Source organism: Pygocentrus nattereri, chromosome 10 (genome assembly GCF_015220715.1).
Source record: "Pygocentrus nattereri isolate fPygNat1 chromosome 10, fPygNat1.pri, whole genome shotgun sequence".
Classification (NCBI taxonomy): Eukaryota; Metazoa; Chordata; class Actinopteri; order Characiformes; family Serrasalmidae; genus Pygocentrus; species Pygocentrus nattereri.
This window is the reverse complement of record NC_051220.1, coordinates 20,446,083-20,466,933: the sequence shown is the minus strand read 5'-3', so window position 1 is coordinate 20,466,933 and position 20,851 is coordinate 20,446,083. Positions and strand designations below refer to the sequence as shown.

Below are 20,851 nucleotides of genomic sequence, written 5' to 3'. Positions count from 1 at the left end.
ACAAAGGGCTCTGGTTAAGAGGGATGCTGTACTGAGGGTAGTCAGAGTCATGCAATCTCACATGAAGCCTAAACTGATAGATCCATAGGAATGTGTGAGCGTTGCCATAGAAACAGCTGGAGGAGGGGCAGGGTGAGGTCAGTGTTGCTAGGCGATGCTGCGGTGAGGCCTATTGTTGCCCGTCTGAGCGTATGGAGCGGCCAGGTCAGTGGAACATGCCCGAATAGCCCAGCCTTAGGCTACTACCCTGTCTGACCACAGCCCACGCTAGGTTGCATAATATCCATTATTGGATTGGGCAGGTCTTTTGTAATCAAAAATAGCTTTACAGGCACAAATCGCATGGCCGCTTAAATCCCAATTACATTATGTTAGATGTCCAACGCTGTGGCGGCTAAACACTTGTATGGATCACTGAGCTCACACATAAAAATATATGACAGTATATTTTTATATATATTATGTATACGTAATACATAATAGATCATTTGTAATATGTAATTAATATGGATGAGAATTTCAGACAAATTTGATACAAAAATATTCGGATTACAGTAACGTCCATCATTACTGACCAATAAGCCATCTCACCAGAGCACTGATTTCACTTGATGACATTTCAAGCCCACCAAAATGGTTGCTAAGATAATCAGCCAGCATCTAAACTGTGTACATATGCACTAGAAAACTCCCTGAATGGACAGTTAAATGTGATGCATTGCATCATCAACTCTACAGGAACTATGTGCATTTTGTAAAGCGTTAGCGTGCAGTAAAAACCACTCTGATATGGGACTCACAGGTGTTTGACATGACATCTAATGGGACATATTAATAAACATGTACAGATTTCGGACTGCCTAAAATTAAATAAATAAAATACTGGCAGACATTTGTAAACAATGATCATAATACTTTATATATATATATATATATATATATATATATATATATATATATATATGTAGGGTTAAGGACAGGATGGTTCATGGTTTTTATCCTTTTTCTGCAGGTTTACTGTCACCATTCTATTAGGACTACATTGACAAGTACGCACACGGCTCTTAAATACAAAAAGGTGCAATGTTACACAGAAGCTAATGTGCTTATCAAAATTTCTGATTTATTATATGACTTTTTTCATGACTAGAAATGTCTTACTCACCGTTATTAATTAGTAATTAATAAAATGCCAGCTGCCCTTCAGATTGTGTGAATATTTCATAATGAATGGACCAATAAAAATGCTCCAAAATAACTCTGTTACTTTTACTTATAAATATGAAGCTACATATATAAAATATTGCTACTGTCTTTACTTTCAAGTCACATGGCACTGGTTGACAGTTAAAAAAAAGGTGATATCTGATCTGTATTCTCCCTTTGGCCCATGATTCGTAAAAACTCTAGAGAAATAAATTAAAAAATACATAAATGAAAGAGGACTCAGATACTTCCATCCTATATAATGTATTACTTGCTGTCGACAAATCCATGCAACATCTTCGGCCTTAATCCCATTAAGGAGGATTGAACATGTACATACGCCACCAAATCCACTTCACAAAACTTCCATACTAAGGAAAATAATCCCACCATATGCCGCTCAGAGGGCAAACACAGGCAGACATGAAATTATGGTTAGCACTATTTTTACCTCTTGGCAAAAACAAGGCAAACTGAGTGTTGTGAAATTCAGTAAAACAGATAAAGTCTGAAAATTTCCCTGTTATTAGTCAGCAACAGAGCCGGAGTTTGTGGCAGGAACACGCCGTGTGTTTTTTAGCTTGTAGGCCAGTAATCATTTTTGGGAGGAGAGCAAAGCTAAATCACTGGCTAGCTGTGAGGGAAGAATGCAGAGCTGGGCAGGGATCTGGATTACAGGCAGATTTCCTGAAAGATCATTAACTCCTTCCAGTGCTCAATTTAAATTAACCAGGGCCTAACCAGCCCTGCACCACAGCAATCTTCACACATACCCAGAGAGCGGCTAATTGAAAACCGATGCTAATAAGAGCCAAGCGGGAATATTTTAACTATTTTCAAGAAGCTCCCCTTGGCCAAGGAATAATGGTGATGACGTCAAACTGAAGGGAATTCAGTGCACTGCAGCAGTAATCACACTGAGGCTGTTGTATATGCAACTACTGATTAGCTAAAAGCACAACAGCTAACAGTGCAGTGCAGTGCAGACGTAGATGATAAAACACCCAATCTGTGAGGTTTTTAATGTGGTCTAAAATAGTCACCACGATGCTTTTTCTTGAACTGAATCAGGCCAAGGCCTCATTAAGAGGTCATTACTGCATATGTTTGCTTCAAGCTGAAAGAGAATGGCATTTCTTTCAAAACAATCTAAGTCTCACATTATAGAGACTCCAGTGTTGTTGAGACTAATCTCTATCTCATCTATAATGTATTTATAATGTATGTATAATGTAGTTCATTACGAAAGACAGTAACATCAGTGAACAGAAAACCAGCTGATCTAAAACACACTCATAATAGAAACCAATGGGCAGCTGCTGAAGTAAACATTTATACAAAAATCATTTTTGTAGAGCACTTTCATGAATTCTTCAACCAAAGTTAAATGAAGCTTTACATCGGTATAATTTATTGTTTCAGAGATGGACTAGTTCTCCAAAAGGAAGGATCTGGTGGTAATAGTTACCAGTTGTTATTACCAGTGTAGTGATGTGGGTGGAGTTTTTTTCCCCAGGCTCCTGTCTGATTGCATAGGGATACCAGAAAACCATGGGGAAAGCAAATGTAACCAGAACCATCTTTTACTAGGCTGCTCAAGTGTCCAAAAGTTGGATGAAACTTCATAAGAACAGCTTTGGTAAGACATTCTGTTGCATTCGTCTCATGCCATGACCTGTATTATTAGACTGCCCAAAGTGTGGCCTGCGGGCCAAAGTTGGCTCAAAGGGATGTTTGACTTGGTGCATCAAAAAGGTCTCCTAGTCCCAACTTCTCGTCCCCTTCTCGTTTACAGCTGCATGATACGGAAATATAATGAGTGTGATAAAGGTGATTCATATCACGAAAAACAGAGAAAAAGTGATTAAATCCTGACTAAAATAGTGTGCCTATGACAGATTGTGCCGCAAACAAGAAAAAAAACACACAATTACAAAAAAAAACTACATATACATACATAAACAGTATGTCTTTACAGGAGAAAACTTCTTAAGCAAGTTAATATAAAGAGATCTTAATTCAAGCAGCCATCTCAAATGATGTAGAACAATAAAAATCGACAAAAATTGAGATACGTGTTTTTCTTTGAACAGCGGTAAAATTTATTTTATTCCATAAAAACGTCTTATGGTGATGCAGGTTTGTTGTGACAGTACGTTCCCGTCAATCTAATTGTGTAATTCTGGTGCCTAATGTAAGAGGTAATCTGATCTATTCTGTCATTATGGCCCTTAATGAGTTTAGCATGTAAACATATAGCCTATATCACAATGACAACATAAATACGACTTATCTTGTAGCCTTACTGTATGCATGTTTAAAATGCTGTATATCTACTTGTAAATCTTTAGATAGCAATATGTTTTTCAAAAGAATAACAGCTGCCTTTAAGGGAAAAAAGCCATTTTTACTCTAATAAAGGTGGTGTTCATCATAATATAGTATTGATATTTCTTGTATGTGTAAAGTCCACTCTCAAAAACACAAATAATGAAAAAAAAATCCTTCAATGTGGTCTATAATATGTTCTGCAAATTGAATTTCTTAAGGGAAGAAAATGTAATGTTACAAAATAAATGTTAACATTTAAATTCAAACCTACCTACTTTTTCATTCGTTTCATTCTTTTTCGTTTTTCACTCTTTGGCCCTTGGCAAACTGCAAACGTTGCACTTTGGCCTCCAAAACAAAGGGTTTAGGCACCACTGTGTTAGGATGTAATGGTTATAGTTTCAAACTCATGCTCTGTAGTCACGCATGTTAAATGTTTATTTATGGAATTCAACAATTGTCTATTGTTTTCTGTTAGATGTGGGCTTTGAGTCAAGAGGTTGCTTTTTCTGCAGGGAACTGCATCCAAATGACCATCCATGATAATCAACTGGACAATACAGGTGTGTTAGACAAGAGACAGAACCTCAGATGCTCTTCCACACAGGTGCAGAGTGTCGGATATTATTTTCACACTAAGCTAGCCACAACTGATGTGGGTTTGTTTCAGCTGTAGCCCTGTTTTGAAAATCGGCTGCCCCTATATGACAAATACAAACAATGCTCTAAGGCTGGTTATTTGCATAACAGTTAAAGGGCCCCTTCCTCTCAAAGTAAGCTGTTCTTGGCAATGTTCAGGGATCTAAGCTACCATCAGAGTGTCTGGTTTGCAAAGATTTGGTTGAAAAACTAGATTTACTGCATATGCTTGTGGAGAGCAACTAGGGTCAGCATTGTCTTTTCTAAGCACCTATCATCTTCTTTTATAGTCTCATCTTAAAATTCTCTATAGAGTCAGCTCCTTTTTTAGCCAGTGGCATTTTAAAAGTCATTTATAAGCTCTCACAGTGGTAGGATAAGAAGGCCACAGCTTCTTAAAGATGACATTTCTGGTGCCTCTATTTGTGCCTCAATAATAAAACACTGGGGATCATACTGGATTGCAGCTCATTCTTAAAGACTTTCAAGACAGTCCATGTGAGCACTGAATATCAATCGCTAAGCATACCACAGAGCAGCACTTAACATCATTGTACAGTGACTCAATGTACCCCCCCCCAACCCCCCAAAAAATCTACATTACTGATGTTACTAGCACAACTCTAATACCACGACACCAAAGGGCAGCACTGCTGCACTGCCCTAATGGCTTTGTAATTACGCTTATGAGCTTAACTAAACATTTCATCCCCAGAAAGGTCTGCTATGTTTTGTAATACTGGATTTAATCTAAGCATTCACTGTGGGATTAACTGTTCTTTTCAGTGCTGTTCAATGTGCAGTTTCACCAAGACATCTTTACTAACGAAAAGATATTCAAAGATAAAAAGACATTCAAAACTTCGCAACTAGTTTAACAGTGTATCACAGTTTTAAACTGTATTGCTGTTACACTCGTTTTCCACCAGTGTATCATTTGACATCTCTTGTAAAAACCATACTATTAGTTAGTATGAAACTATGAAAAAATTGAAACAGTAACATATTTATAGTTATGGCTTAGGGGTGTCATATATAATATATGCACAAAACAAGAATGTTTTGGTCTGTAAAGTTACTATTTTGGATATATATATATATATATATATATATATATGACATGATGTTTTGCAGGGAGCTTCAGCTAGAAGCCCTTATACTTTACAGGTGCAGCACTGTCAAATAAATAAACATAAACAAACATTGTTCTGTAATATCAAGGCATAACCCCCAAAAATATTAAACCATCAAATGTAGCCATGCATGACTTTAAGTGCTAATAAGGGATGCACCATGATCTTAGAATCATACCCGTATTGGAAGATATTGATGATTATTAGATTCTACCAATATTTCAAGCCAACATTTGATGATGTATTTACCGTTCTCCAGAAGACCAGACTACTGTGCTAAAACATGCCCATTTTATTCATTTTACTGCACTCCTAACCCTCTTACACTTGACTGTTATGATAATGCAGGCAAATTTAGTGTCAGTTTCTACATTTCATAAACAATTATGTATATAAAATGAACATTACTGGCTAATGGCATCAGTCCACACTTTCCAAATCAGAGTGTCCCTAGTACTAATACAATGGTAAAGTGCTCGCTTTGAAAACACAACTGTTTAAATTCAGGTTAATTCACTGATTCTGTGAAAGTCTGCATAGACTGTAAACCTGTGTAAAAATGCTGGCATAACTACAAAAATAGCATTTCATACTATCTGTTAAGAGATAGCATTTAGATTATTGAGAGCCCCTTTTTCATTTGTCACCTAATCATGTAACTATGGCTCTTTAAGGTGACTACTAGCTCTGAGTGAAACTGCATAATGACTCTGTTGTACTGGTAGCAGACATGTGTCTTGTGTTCTGTTGCTGGAGGTAACTCGGGCCGCTCTGCTCATCTTTCCAACAGAAGCACTGATCCGAAAGCATTTGCCCCGAGCTGTTCTTTCTTCAGTAACAGCCTGAATTAAACATGGGCCTTTACAGATCTTGCTAAAGATTCACTGAACAACCATGAAACTTCCATATTCACTATTAAAGAGCAACGCTGTAGTGATAAGTAAGCATCACACACATACGTGCCAGGTTGAGACACTATCAGCAGCAATGTTAGACCAGCAGCACAGTGTGTTGAGAAGTCTAGCTGTAATCCATGTTGGGCTGTTGCAATTAATCAATTCAAAAAAGCATTGATTAAAATGCACCATGAATGAATAGGCCATCATTTGTTGGAAGTTGTTTCACTGGTTCTTTCTCACTGTAAAAAAGAAAAACTGATGGACAAACTTATTTACATGATGCCTCATGATGATATCTGAATCATATCAGTACCAATAATTAGATGGACCAAGGACCAAAATGAATAGTAATGGACAGAGAACTGATATTTGAAGCTGAACTGAAAGAGCAGAATGTCTTAGGTGACACTAAGCTACTGTTCCAAAATATCTATATTTTATTCCCTTAATGCATTTACAACTTTATAACTCAATGTTATATTTTTCTGTGACGGTTATCGAGGTGGATTTATTTCCAGTTTCTGCATTTATGCATCAACATCAGTATGGAAAATATTGGATATCAGTACTGGCCCACAATTCACACATCAATACATTCCTTATATCTACAGTCATATGCAAAAGTGTGACCAAATGACATGTTTGTGTAATTAAGTCTACAGATCCTCTACAGACGACACACTGCACATTTTAATGCAAGTATGGATTATTTGCTGAATGTGGCCTGTGTAAAAATGTTGGCACATTTTACATGGCAGGTTTTATTTGTGCTCCAATATGTTCAACTTAGCAAATAAACAAAAACTGTGTGAAAATATTTGCAGATAGATACCATATTTAGGTCTGCACCCCGTAGGGCGGTGGTTACCAACCCTGAAGATCGTTATTTTCTACAGAGTCTAGTTTCATCCACAATCTGCCACACCTGCTCCAGCTATTTAACTTCTTCCTGAAGCCCTGGGCTGTGTCTAGAACCAAAACCATCTTCAGAAGTCCACTCATTAGTACAATATGCATATTATAGTAGCGTGCAGTTTTGGACGGAGCACTGGATTGGCTGAATCACATGCATTAGTTTGAGGTCAAAGAGGAGCAGCTTGTTAGATGCAAACTGAAACTATTTTTTAGCTATTTTAGAATCTATGAAAGGCTATGCATGGCCTGTTACTTGCCAGGTTTCCTTCCAGGTGTCAAATTAAAATCAAGTGGGTACCTAAAATGTTGCAAAAAATATATAAATTAGTCTCTACGTTCATAAAAACACTTCTGAGAAAAATGGGCCCAGTCTACTGAGAAATCTTTAAGGTTGAGCAGCTTCATGTTGCTGTTTTAATTTCAAAACTCAAGTATCTTATTAAATACTTTAACAAGAGCATAAAGACAGACTGCAGTGGCAAACGTAATGGCTCAGGAAATATCCATTAATGAGTTGCAGGCAAATTTGATCTGTTTACAGCCTAATGTCACAATTTTTTTGTTCTCTTAGATAAGAAGTATATTTTAATGTTTTCATCTGTGCACCAGAACCTGACTGCTTCTGTTATGCTCGGAAACATGACTTTTTCCTGTCTGCCGAATATTTACCATCTGTTTGCAGTTCATTACTTATTAGGTAAAAGTGTTCTCATCGTAATTTATCACATTTTGTTTTATCCACAAATAATGTATCCTCCTCAGATGAGCTTGTACATGAAATTTGGCTATTTCATTCCACATTTGCTGTTTCCAGCCAGCCGTTTTCAGTACATGGCAAAAGATATGCATAAATATTTGTGGATGGAAACGTAGCTGCTGTTGTGCAGGTGCATTTTTATCAAGGCGAGTCAAATTTATTTAGAAAGCACACTTAAAACAGCGGCTCAAGCATTGGCCAAAATTCTGTACAAACTGTTCAAACAGTCAATATTTCATTACTGCTTGGACTTTAATCTTTATTACTTAAAAAAAAAAATCAGTAATAAAATAACCAGTAGATCACTCAATTTTAGTATAATGAGTACTGACAGCACTAAACAGAAAGCTAATAATATAGAAAAGACCCTATGTTAATCCAAATTTATAAAAAATATTCAGCTATTCAACATAAGACAGGTTACATGAACTTTGAGCAAAAACAACATAGAAACAAACTGACCTGCTTTTGCCAGCATGTAAATGCAACCCAGAGTCACTGTAACTCTGCGGTAGGTAGAACTGAAGAGAATGAAAGCGGGCATCCATTTCACTACAGCATCCGTAACTACAGCACTGGTCAGTGTTCCTCAGCAGCAGATGTGTATCCTTCTATAATCTAGGTTAAAGTCAGGATTCAACACACGTTCAGTACGTCATAATCCCTTCACTCCACTCAAAATGCCACATCTATATAAAGCTATACATTTTCATAATCTCAGTAAAAATGAGTGATCAGCTGCAGGAGTGAAACAATCTGGAGCAAAGCAGCGCAAGCAGGTCAGTGATGAGCGAGCGGCACTGCTGGATAACAGAGGTGTCATGAGATCAAGTTGCTCCCGTGAGGGGATGGCCTGTTAGTGGACATGCCCTGTGTCTGACCCGACCCTGAGGGGGATTACCTCATCACGTACCCAACCCCCCACTCAGCTGTGATAAAGAGAGAGGGGGGAGAGAGAGAGAGAGAGAGAGAGAGCACCCTGAACCTGTTATTGACACAGTGACACAGTCAGGCCTTCACACGCCTCATGCTAAATTTTAGGGACGCCTAGCTTTTTGTCTTTTTTCAGCTTTTCATTTTTTTACAAAGATGTGCATTTTTTTCTATGTTTGCTATTTTACGTGTCTAAATATCTATGATCATGTTTGTGATATTACTATCTTGGGAATAATTCCAAACCCCACCCCTTTTAGCCCTTTGTTGTGATGTCAGCGCTCACAGGAACTCAAACCTTTCCGTTCTTTAATCCATTAAAACCTACATTTAGACACTTCTCACTTCTTTGATATTTTGCATATTCATTTTGTTATTATTTTTTTAATAATCATAAGGTATTTTATATCTCCAGATTCAGCACAATTTATTTATTCTTTTTCTCAAGTGATGCCCTTGTTTCTGGGCAGTGTCCCTGTGGGATTTATGGAACAGTTATTTTATATATATAAAATATAATAAAATCCATCCATTTTCTAATCCGCTTCTCCGTCAGGGTCGCGGGGGGGTGTTGGAGCCTATCCCAGCAGTCTTCGGGCGGAAGGCAGGATACACCCTGGACAGGTCGCCAGTCCATCGCATAATAAAATATAATAAAATATATTTATATATATATATATATATATATATATATATATATATATATATAAAATGCCAAAATGACTAAGATCATATTAATTAGGCAAATCAGGATCTGAAGAGCTGCCATGCTGTGTGTTTTCTGTGCAGCATCAGCAATTCCACAGCTTTTTCTGTAGAAAATACCTTCTTAGCCATATTTTTGTCTTTCTGTTTTTGGGTTACTTTACCCTTTCCTGTCTCACAAAGTTGATCAAAACTCCCACTTTCTCTGAATCAGAAACTCTGACTGGCTCACAAAACCTAACCAAAGCCAATCTGCACACTCATTCACCAGCGCTGTGCATCAACATGTCCACCTCGACTTTCAAATCTCCAAATCACACATGTGGCTGTGGCTCACTAACCAAACCTAACCAAATGCACAATGTGGACCACACATCACACGACATCACAAAAAAAGAAGATGGATAGTGGATGATCTGTATACAAAACAACTGAAGAAAGGAAATAGGAAGTAGACAAGCCAAAATAACAAACATGTGCCTGCATTTTAGCGCTATATCATTCGGGAAAAACACATCTCTAGCTCGCACTACTGAGGAGCAGTGACAGTGGTATTCCAGCTTGCTGGCCGGACAGCCGGTTCTAAAGGGTTAAACCTTCAAATTATTTTTCAGGCAAAACCTGTCTAAATTGCACTTTGAAGAACATGAAGCTGAGGGGTTCCAAAAATACTAAAACCCCCTTGTACCAGACTTTATACCTGTGGTTCTGTGTACTTGTGTGCATGTTCATGTGCAATCACATATTCAAGCAAGTTCCATTTCTCAAACATGCAAAAGTACAATACGCAAATGGAACATTCAAGGTGCCCGTATTCGAATTCTGAAATCACCATCTGTGTACTCAAAATATTTAATCACAGGAAGATGTAGAAAATATTCAGGCTAACAACTTAGTGAAAGTGATGGTCTTGCACATGTGTGACTAAGTATAGTCTGTTATACCGTGCTACTGTGCCGAAACAACTGCCTGAAAGTGAGCGTGTTGCCGAGGATGCGTTGTTAAAGATGTGCCTGAGAAGGCAGAGTTAGCACCGCTGTATCTCTAACTTGGTTAACTACACTGCTCAAAAAACAATGGGAACACTTAAACAACAATATAAGTAAATCAAACTTCTGTGAAATCAAACTGTCCACTTAGGAAGCAACAATGATTGATAATCAATTTCACAGCTGTTGTGCAAATGGAATAGACAACAGGTAGAAATTATTGGCAATTAGCAAGACACACTCAATAAAGGAGTGATTCTGCAGGTGGGGACCACAGACCACTTCTCAGTACCTTTCTGCTTTCTGGCTGATGTTTTGGTCACTTTTGAATGTTGGTGCTGCTTTCACACTCGTGGTAGCATGAGACGGACTCTACAACCCACACAAGTGGCTCAGGTAGTGCAGCTCATCCAGGGTGGCACATCAATGCAAGCTGTGGCAAGAAGGTTTGCTGTGTCTGTCAGCGTAGTGTCCAGAGGCTGGAGGCGCTACCAGGAGACAGGCCAGTACACCAGGAGACGTGGAGGAGGCTGTAGGAGGGCAACAACCCAGCTGCAGGACCGCTACCTCCGTCTTTGTGCAAGGAGGAACAGGAGGAGCACTGCCAGAGCCTTGCAAAATGACCTCCAGCAGGCCACAAATGTGCATGTGTCTGCACAAACGGTTAGAAACCGACTCCATGAGGATGGTATGAGGGCCTGACATCCACAGATGGAGGTTGTGCTCAAAGCCCAACACCGTGCAGGACGCTTGGCATTTGCCAGAGAACACCAGGATTGGCAAATTCGCCACTGGCGCCCTGTGCTCTTCACAGATGAAAGCAGGTTCACACTGAGCACATGTGACAGACGTGACAGAGTCTGGAGACGCCGTGGAGAGCGATCTGCTGCCTACAACATCCTTCAGCATGACCGGTTTGGCAGTGGATCAGTACTGGTGTGGGGTGGCATTTCTTTGGAGGGCTGCACAGCCCTCCATGTGCTCGCCAGAGGTAGCCTGACTGCCATTAGGGACCGAGATGAGATCCTCAGACCCCTAGTGAGACCATATGCTGGTGCGGTTGGCCCTGGGTTCCTCCTAATGCAGGAAAATGCTAGACCTCATGTGGCTGGAGTGTGTCAGCAGTTCCTGCAAGATGAAGGCATTGAAGCTATGGACTGGCCCGCCCGTTCCCCAGCCCTGAATCTGATTGAGCACATCTGGGACATCATGTCTCGCTCCATCCACCAACGCCACGTTGCACCACAGACTCTCCAGGAGTTGGCGGATGCTTTAGTCCAGGTCTGGGAGGAGATCCCTCAGGAGACCATCCGCCACCTCATCAGGAGCATGCCCAGGCATTGTAGGGAGGTCATACAGGCACGTGGAGGCCACACACAATACTGAGCCTCATTTTGACTTGTTTTAAGGACATTACATCAAAGTTGCATCAGCCTGTAGTGTTTTTCCACTTTAATTTTGTGTGTGACTCCAAATCCAGGCCTCCATTGGTTAATAAATTTGATTTCCATTGATGATTTTTGTGTGATTTTGTTGTGAGCACATTCAACTTTGTACAGAACAAAGTATTCAATGAGAATATTTCATTCATTCAGATCTAGGATGTGTTATTTGACTGTTTATTTTTTTGAGCAGTGTACTTTAGCTGATGTTAGCTAAATCCAGGAACAATGAAGTTACTTCTCTGACTAAGAGCACTGTGTCCAGTGAGGAGAAAATACCTTAAGTGGAACACAAGAAGTCCTCACCAGTCCCCAACGTGGCAACTGTTGATCTGTTAGCTTATTAACGTATCTTGTTACTCATCCAGCATAATTAAATTGGTTCCTCTGTGTGCTGCTAGATTTTTGTTTGGCAACATCAGTGCTGTCACCTAAAAAGGTAAGCCTACATTATTTATTATACTGCATTTAACCAGATATCAATTTAAGACCCCTTATAAAAAAACAAATATCAAAATTAGTTGCAACAGACATCTATTTACTGTACTTTAATAATACTGAAAGCTCTAATATTCTGAAAATGGAAACGAGAGCACATTTTCAGCTTATCATTTTTGCTGTACCAAAAAAAACGTGCCATATCGAGACATCACTGCATTGTGTTGAATTCTGACTTTTGTGAAACATTACACCACTGCTAGGAATATATACCACAGTGATGTATCCAATACTGTGAAAGAATGTTAACATCTGCGGCTGATACCATGTGATGCAAGTTTAGTGTACACCATCACGCTAATGAACAAACGATTCAACCTGGCAGTGAATACTCTGTAGAAGTCTCTGGCATCTCTTTGCAACTAAACATTCCACAAAAATACCATATATACACTCACAGAGTACTTTTTTAGGAGCCTGTAAACCTACTTATTCATGCAATTATCTAATCAGCCAATTGTGTGGCAGCAGTGCAGTGCATAAAATCATGCAGACATGGGCCAGACGCTTCAGATAATGCTTGGATCTGTTGTTTTTGCATATGTGAACCTTATTAGTTGTGTACTTGAGTTTGATCCACATCTGAACCATGAGGAGTCCACCCGTGACAAGTGTTGCAAAGCAGAAAAGGAGCGGAAAGTTTCAAATCACACGCAACACCACATGGACACACTCAAGAAATTAGCATTAGAGTCCATCAGGTTTCATTCTTCCTACTTAGCCCGTTTGAACAATAACAATCATCAATAAATGCCATAAACATCAACAACGACCAAGCAAAGGGACACAGCATTATAGTTCTACATTAAACTTCCTACCAAGCTACTGCGCTGAGGGGCACATGTGGTCTACTTCTCAAGGGCTTTCAGCAGGTCTTAGCAATAGAAATATAGAGGATTCTACAAGTTGAATATTTTATATGTATCAAGCTGAATATTTGTAAATATAAATATTGTCGCTGTCCAAAAAAACAAAGTATCTCCATTTCTTGCAAGTTTTAGTTTTCTGCATGATCTGAGCTCAGCAGATGTCTTTTACATTGTGTAAAGGTTTCATGACGATTGGACCAATAGAAATGCTTTAAAATCGTTTCAAATAAAATCTCTTTAATTTACACTGAAAGTAAAGACTGTTTACCCTAACTCCTCTAAAGTTTCCATTATTTTTGTCTTGTGATCACAATGTTATTCTACTGTATAGTCCGCGCTTGCACTCCTGTTCACTCTTTCTTGAGTGGTTAACTTGAGAAATGTGACACATGATAAGCAGAGCTTTTTCCTCTAAAGATGAATATTTTTCAGCTCAACTCGCAAGGATTCATGGTAGAACAAGCAGAGGCTGTAGAATCCATATCCTGCCATTGGACACAACATGTTCTGGGTGGAACTGGTTAGCAGCTGTAGTTAGTTTGTAGCTACTGTGATTAACGCTTAACCTAATGTGTTTGCAGAGCTGCTTTATGTTGTAGTGCTGTTACAAACTAACAGATGATGTTCCTGCACTGTATGTGATCTGCAGCATGTCTTAGAGAACATTAGCCCAGACTCTGCTGCCTTTGTGATTAAGCATGCAGAAAGTTCTGTCTTCTGCCTCTCTGTGGTCAAACCAGCACACCAGAGTGAACCGCACTGAACACAATTTTTCAAAGAATTCACTGCAATACTTATTCATGATACTCAATTTTCCAGTTAAAAACACAATTAAGTTAAAGATAAATCAGAAGATAAATAGAGAGAGAGATTCTAATGACATTAAATGTCATTAGAATTCGGCTTACATATTTATTCATTGATGTTCTTTAAACACATCTGAAGTTAGCCATTAAATTAATTTGATATACCCTATATTTCCACAAGTATTCACTCACCCATCCAAATCATTGAATTCATATTTTCCAATCACTTCCATGGCCACAAGTGTATAAAACCAAGCATCTAGGCATGCAGACTGCCTCTACAAACTGAAAGAATGGGTCGCTCTCAGTGAATTCCAGCATGGTACTGTGATGCCACCTGTCGTGAAATTTACTCGCTACTAAATATCATGACAGCAACTTGTAAAATGACAGAGCGGGTTCAGCGGATGCTGAGGCGCATAGTGCGGCACAGCACTCTTAATGCTTCAGCAGACCAAGAGATTTTGGACAATTTCATGCTCCCAACTTTGTGGGAACAGTTTAGGGATGGCCCCTCCCTGTTTCAACATGACTGTGCACCAGTGCACAAAGCAAGGTCTATAAAGACATGGATGAGTGAGGTTGGTGTGGAAAAACTTGACTGGCCTGCACAGAGTCCTGACCTCAACCCGACAGAACACCTTTGGGATGAATTAGAGTGGAGACTGCGAGCCAGACCTTCTCATCCAACATCAGTGTGTGACTTCATAATTGAGCTTCTGGAAGATTGGTAAAAGAATCCCATGAACACTCCTAAACCTTGTGGAAAGCCTTCCCAGAAGAATTGAAACAGTTATAGGTGCAAAGGGTGAGCCGACATTATATTAAACCCTATGGATTAAGAATGGGATGTCCCTCAAGTTCATAGGCGTGCAAAGGCAGACAAGAGAATATTTTGGCAATATAGTGTACATATAGCACCAATTGCTATTGCAAAAAACAATACACAAACAAAACTGCAGTGATTTGAATGAGCACTGCTAATAATATACTGGGATGCTACAGGTTCCAACCTGTTTCATGGTTCAGCACAACATGCCACCAGCATGACAGAACATGCTAGCTATACTGGGTGCTATCACAGATACCACGGCTAATAAAGTGGGGTGTGAGTGTACATTACATGGTCATATTAGCTTGAGAAGGTCTGAGGTGTTAGTCTCTGACCTCACAATGATTACAATTCTTTATGAAATGATTCAATGTGACATAAAATGAAGAATTTCTATGACTTAATTATTTTAGTGTAATTCGATTGTTCAAATACACTGAATACATAAACATGACTCTACATGGTACACAGTACATTGTAAAAAAGTGAATAGTTTTATATTTGATTACAACAATTTAAGATTAATGCAGTTGATTCTCCAATTTCAGACCCATTGGTGATGCTTTTGTACACGCCTGCCTGGAAATATAAATAGAGCAGCAGGCGTGCTGAAACTCAGTGTGGAGACAGTCAGAAATGGCGATATCAAGTCACTGGAATAAAGACTATGCTTGGTAACAGAGGCCTAACAGAGTGCGATTTGTGTGATTCATTCTTTTGTCTCTGGCCTGCTGTGAGTTTCACAGATGTGAGTTACTGTGGGGGAGAGAGAGAGAGAGAGAGAGAGAGAGAGAGAGAGAGAGAGAGAGAGAGAGAGAAAAAGAGGGAGAGAGAGAGAGCGCACGGAAGAGTCATCCACTTAATTAGAGTTCTCCAACATGAAGAATCATACACAGTAATGATGAGAATGATGAGAGATGCTCACAGCAGTAGTTTGAGCGCACACACACACACACACACAGGCATAACTGGTATGAATTTAGGGCACCAACAACAAATTTGTTTTTTACAAATTCAGATAATTGTTCATATCATAGCACTGCACTGGTAAATTGATTTCTATTCTGTGTTCTGTACAGCAAAAACGGCTGTTTTCATAGCCTTTTTCAACCTGAAGCTGACACTATGTGGGCTAAATGAACACATGAAACCCATGAGCACATTTCCAGTGCTTTCTATTTGCCAAAGTCACAACATAAACAACATTATTTGCTCTTTAATGAGCCAAACTAGCATTTTAATTGTTTTATATTCGTAATTTAAGAATTTGTATTTATATTATATGAATCAAATAAAGTGCTACATACACTGAAATGAAGAGGACATTTGCCACAAAGAGTACATAACTATGCTATGACATTGTGGTATATGTGTAGCAGCAGCATTCAAATACAGATCAAGTTATTTAACTCACAAAACTTCAACACAGATCAGCCAAAATAAAAATAATAATTTCAATCATTGTGTGTTTGAAGAGAAAGATCTGCTGAACAGCCCTATATTCCAATATAGTCTAATGTGGTCAACAATTACACATAATTTTAGTTAAACAGTGGTTTACTAGCTGATATGATTGTCAGTTTTCAAGTTCCTATATCATGTAAAACCCAGTTTTCTTTGCTTTTTGATATAAAAGAGCTTGATGTACTAGATAGACATTAGTTTTACTCCTTACAGTCTATATATGGGAACCGGGGATGCACCAATACCATTTTTTCAGACCAAGTATGAGTACTCTTATAATACAGGCCGATACTGACTGACAGAAAAAGTGTAATGCAGTGAAATCATTAAAATTTAAATGATTTTAAATTAAGTGCATTAGCTCTTGTTAGCTATGGTACATTAGCTACCTTGCATCAAGTGGTGCTGCACTGGAGAAGAGCAGGTTTTGTTTCACATCTGAGAAGTGCTTCTGTACAGCTGTAAACAAAGTTTTATAGTTCTGTTCTCGTGCTCTTCATCTATCTCTATTAACAAAAGTCTCTGTAGCACAGCGACAGCAGAAATCAGACCCAAGGCTCAACAGAGGAGCTCACTTGTCAAGTTTACATCTTGTTGGAGTCTTTTGTTTGGCTGGTTGAGCAGTAGCTGAATGTCCTCTAAAGTCAGACATACAGTGTGTGGTTTTAGAAATTTTGTCCTTTGGTGATTCCCACTGTAATTTGAACAGACCATCACATACGGACAAAACCTACAATCACAGCGACATGCTATGGTCTGACTGATACGCTACATGAAACGCAGCCCCTATAGCTGAAAATAAGTACTAACTTGCGCCACAGTGTGCACAATAAAAAAGAAAAAATGAAATGTGTTCCTTACATATTTTGCACAGTATTATTGGTAATAGCAACAAATTACTGCTTGCTACAAAAAGTTCACAGAGCTGGCTGGAACCTTGGACTCCCATGTCTATGATTGGTCTGAGGACTTTTCTGAGCCAATAGTTTAAGTGGTCACCTCAGCTCATCATAGTTCATTTGCATGAAGGCCTGAACACTTTTTGATCTGGTCGTCACTTATCACTAAATCATGGTTACAAATCACGCACTCCCATTGGACACGGTCGGTCACCTGCAAGTGCACACATGGTGAGCTGTCGCTGAGCTATAACCATGGTTTGCTTTTCTAAAGCTTTTTTTCTGGTTCTGATTTTCCCCTCTATGCATCAGCGCCACCTATCTGCAAGCTCCCACACCACCAATGAGTGAGCTCTGTAAAATATAAAATGGCTAGAATGTGTTTATTTAGCCATTCAGATGTAGATCAGAAATCTGACACATCATAATTTTGAAATCCATTTTTAAATACAACAATTTACCTTATTACCATCATTCCACCCAACCTTGTAGTGGGGTCATGGAATATTATACAGGCTAAACACACTTGCACTTATCTGATGCATAAGGACAGAAAACAAAGAGGTGTTGAGCTAGAAAGCAGTTTCCATGTTGAGAAGAAAAGTGGGCTCATGACTGCTTGACCCCCCCCCCAATAAGAATAGCAGGTGTTGGTCACAGTCACAAATCCTTAAAGGCAAACACCTCTATTTCTGAAAGCGTGTGCAACCCAAATGGCCCTTGGAGACAGGCTAACAGGAAAGGAGAGATATTAGCAGCTCTTTAAAAGAAGTGCAGCTTCAGCAGAGCTTAACAAGGTCAGGTTGATAGTTGAACCTTCACTGTTTTGACAACATTGCTTTTCAAGACAAAAGTTACCTTGAGTGTGGCGAAATGCAACCGATAAATCAGACGTGTAACTTCATTTAACAAGGGACTTGCAGCCAGAAATGACCCCTACACTATAAGGCTGATCTTCAGACTCGACTAGGAATCCAAGAAAGAGGCAGGAATGTCCTGACTCAACCCCAGTCCTGCCACATGGCTGCAGCTGGCGCGGATAACCTGGAGACTTTCCGAATTCTGCCAGCTATAACAACATATTTCCATTTCCTGCAAAGTCTCCCGACTGAACACTATCCTTTTTTCCAACTTCGAGGCTCTTCTCTTTCAAACATGTCAACATAAAAAGCTGCTAAAATGATGGCAGTCCATATGCACCCTTAATACACTGTGGTTTTACACCACAGTTTGCGCTGGACATATAATCCTATGGGAAAGACAACATTTTGTGTTTATCACACAGTGTCATCAGGGATGTGGGAAGCGCAGTAATGGAAGCTCTGATATGACATTTGCTCATGTGCAGAAAACCACCCTACTTTGCTATATAACTCTTGAACCCGAGAGTTCATATTTATTTATCCAATTTAAGATTATTATACAGTAACCTCTATGAACTGCTACCAAGACTGTCTGATAAGGACAAAATAACACACTGCAAGGATACTGGTACATATTGTCATTGCTGTCTCCTTAAAATACTTTAAAATAGATCCTGGTGAATGCTTGATGTGGTGGTTAAAGACTGGACTGCAATGATTTGGCCAAAATTACATTATTGTTGGATTTTGTAAATGCCTTGATTAATCACAGCACTGAATGAAGAGCCATGCAGAACATCCACTGCTCAACGAATGCATTAAAAACCGCTTCAATCTTTAACCTAAATCTTTTCAGTCCATTTGCACTTTGCAGCTTTTCAACATGTCAGTACAGCATAAGCCAGTGTTGTCATAACAGATTATACTTAGAAGTCTCATTTATCCCCACTGATAACACAGTTTAATTTAATATGAACTGTTACTCATTGCTTATATAACTAAGCAGAGAAACACTGTTGGCGTGAATGCAAACCTTTAACTGATACTGCAGTAACTGGGAGTCCAAGAAAGCATAACTAGCCTCACTCTCTCCAGGTGGGTAGGACCCTTCCTCCACCCTCCTCTTAGCAGATTGTTCTCCAGTCATGCTGAAACTTGGAGGACACACTTGCTAGCATTCACTCTCCCAGGTTAGTAGCATCATTTGATGGGAAGATGTTGCTAGCAGGTGAAACTGAACATGAATAATTTGGAAGAAAACTGACTAAAAATAATAATCAACGATTTAATTTTTTTAGTTGTGCACAGTCTTGTTTTGCAGAAAAGAAAACTATCATTTAAGTTCTTGCTGCACGTTTCTCCTCTTCACATTGAAGCAAACAGAAAACGGTTAGTAAATGCAAGTGTAAGTATTATATAATTAAATGTGCAATTACACAATTAGGTATGAGTAGTAAAAAACAATGTACTATGCAGCTCTAGTAACTAGTATGAAGCAAATTACAGTACAGTGCAGATGTTTTGCTGATTTTCTAAGTTAAAATTAATACAGATGCCCTACAGGGAACACATTTCTGTACATTTTAATGCACATTTGCTGTTTATTTATTGTATGTAAAAGAAATGTGGCCAAAAGTTATGGCACCTTTTATATTCTATGTTTTTTTTCTATTCCAACATGTTAAACTCAGCAACTAAAGAGAAATTGTGCACGAACATTTGCAGGAAAATGCCATATTTATGAAGTTTTTTCGCTGTAGATGTACTTATTAGTTCACTTGTACCTCTTGCATAAGACTATAGTTATGAGACTGAGGAACTGAAGTGAGGACCCACATACTGGTCCTTGCAGTTTAAGAGGTTAAGTTGGAGAGCTTCAATCCACTACAGAATCTGCCGAACGTCCCAGTCTACAGACGTCGAAGGCCCTGATAAAGTGGTGGGAACTTGCCCCAGAAAGAATATCCTTGTTTGTGTTGTGGCTCAGTGTGTGAAGACTAATCAGCTCATTCCTCCGAGAGAACAGCTGGTGGGACAAATCAGCATGCTCAGCTAACACGCTCACTAAACTGCGTGAGCTAGCGGTGCCGTAAAGAAGCAGCCGTGAAACTTCTCCATTAGAAACAAGGAGCTGCTACAGAGATCAGCCAAGAGGCGTCCCAAAGGAGAACAAGAGCGCTAGCCAGAGGGCAGAGGAGACTCTTACCCGTAGTCGTCAAAAGAATACATAGCTGCAGGTCCGCAGGAGACAGGAGGGTGAAACCGGATCCCCTCAGCGGCGGATGAAAAACGGAGGAGAGTGAGAGGGTGGATCAGAGGGAAAGGAGAGAGTGCATATTTTACACTTCATCTTCTACAGTTAGCTAGCTACAACATGGAGAGCACTCATGCCTATAGAGGAGTGTCAGAAAAGACGAAAGGAGGGAGATATGAGGGGGAGAGAGAGAGAGAGAGAGGGAGAGAGAGAGAATCATAAGCATGTGACAGCTCCTGCCCAGTCACCTTGTCCCTCTCACGACCATTCTTATCCACTCAAAGGATTGTAGGGCGGTCTTTGCCTGGGAGGAGGCTGGAATATTGCTTACGCCAAGCTACCACATGATCCTTTTAACTTCTACAAACACTTAAGCCTGCAAACACAGCTTGCTAGAAGCAATATGCCAGAGAAGAG

General features: G+C 39.3%; 1 protein-coding gene across 5 annotated transcripts in view; it reads right to left on the bottom strand.

Moving 5' to 3' along the window:
- Positions 1–20,851, bottom strand: part of evla (Enah/Vasp-like a) — a 71,168-nt gene that overhangs the window by 44,704 nt on the left and 5,613 nt on the right. For 2 of the 5 annotated variants that reach the window (XM_037542064.1, XM_037542065.1), the window contains exon 1: positions 20,387–20,605. The exons of 1 other annotated variant lie outside the window; for it this stretch is intronic. In XM_037542064.1, coding sequence (XP_037397961.1) covers positions 20,387–20,409 — 23 coding nt within the window. In that variant the 5' untranslated portion in view covers positions 20,410–20,605. Of the gene's footprint in view, positions 1–20,386; positions 20,625–20,851 lie in introns of those variants that run through there. 2 more of the 5 variants (XM_037542063.1, XM_017694402.2) reach the window with 2 other exon arrangements.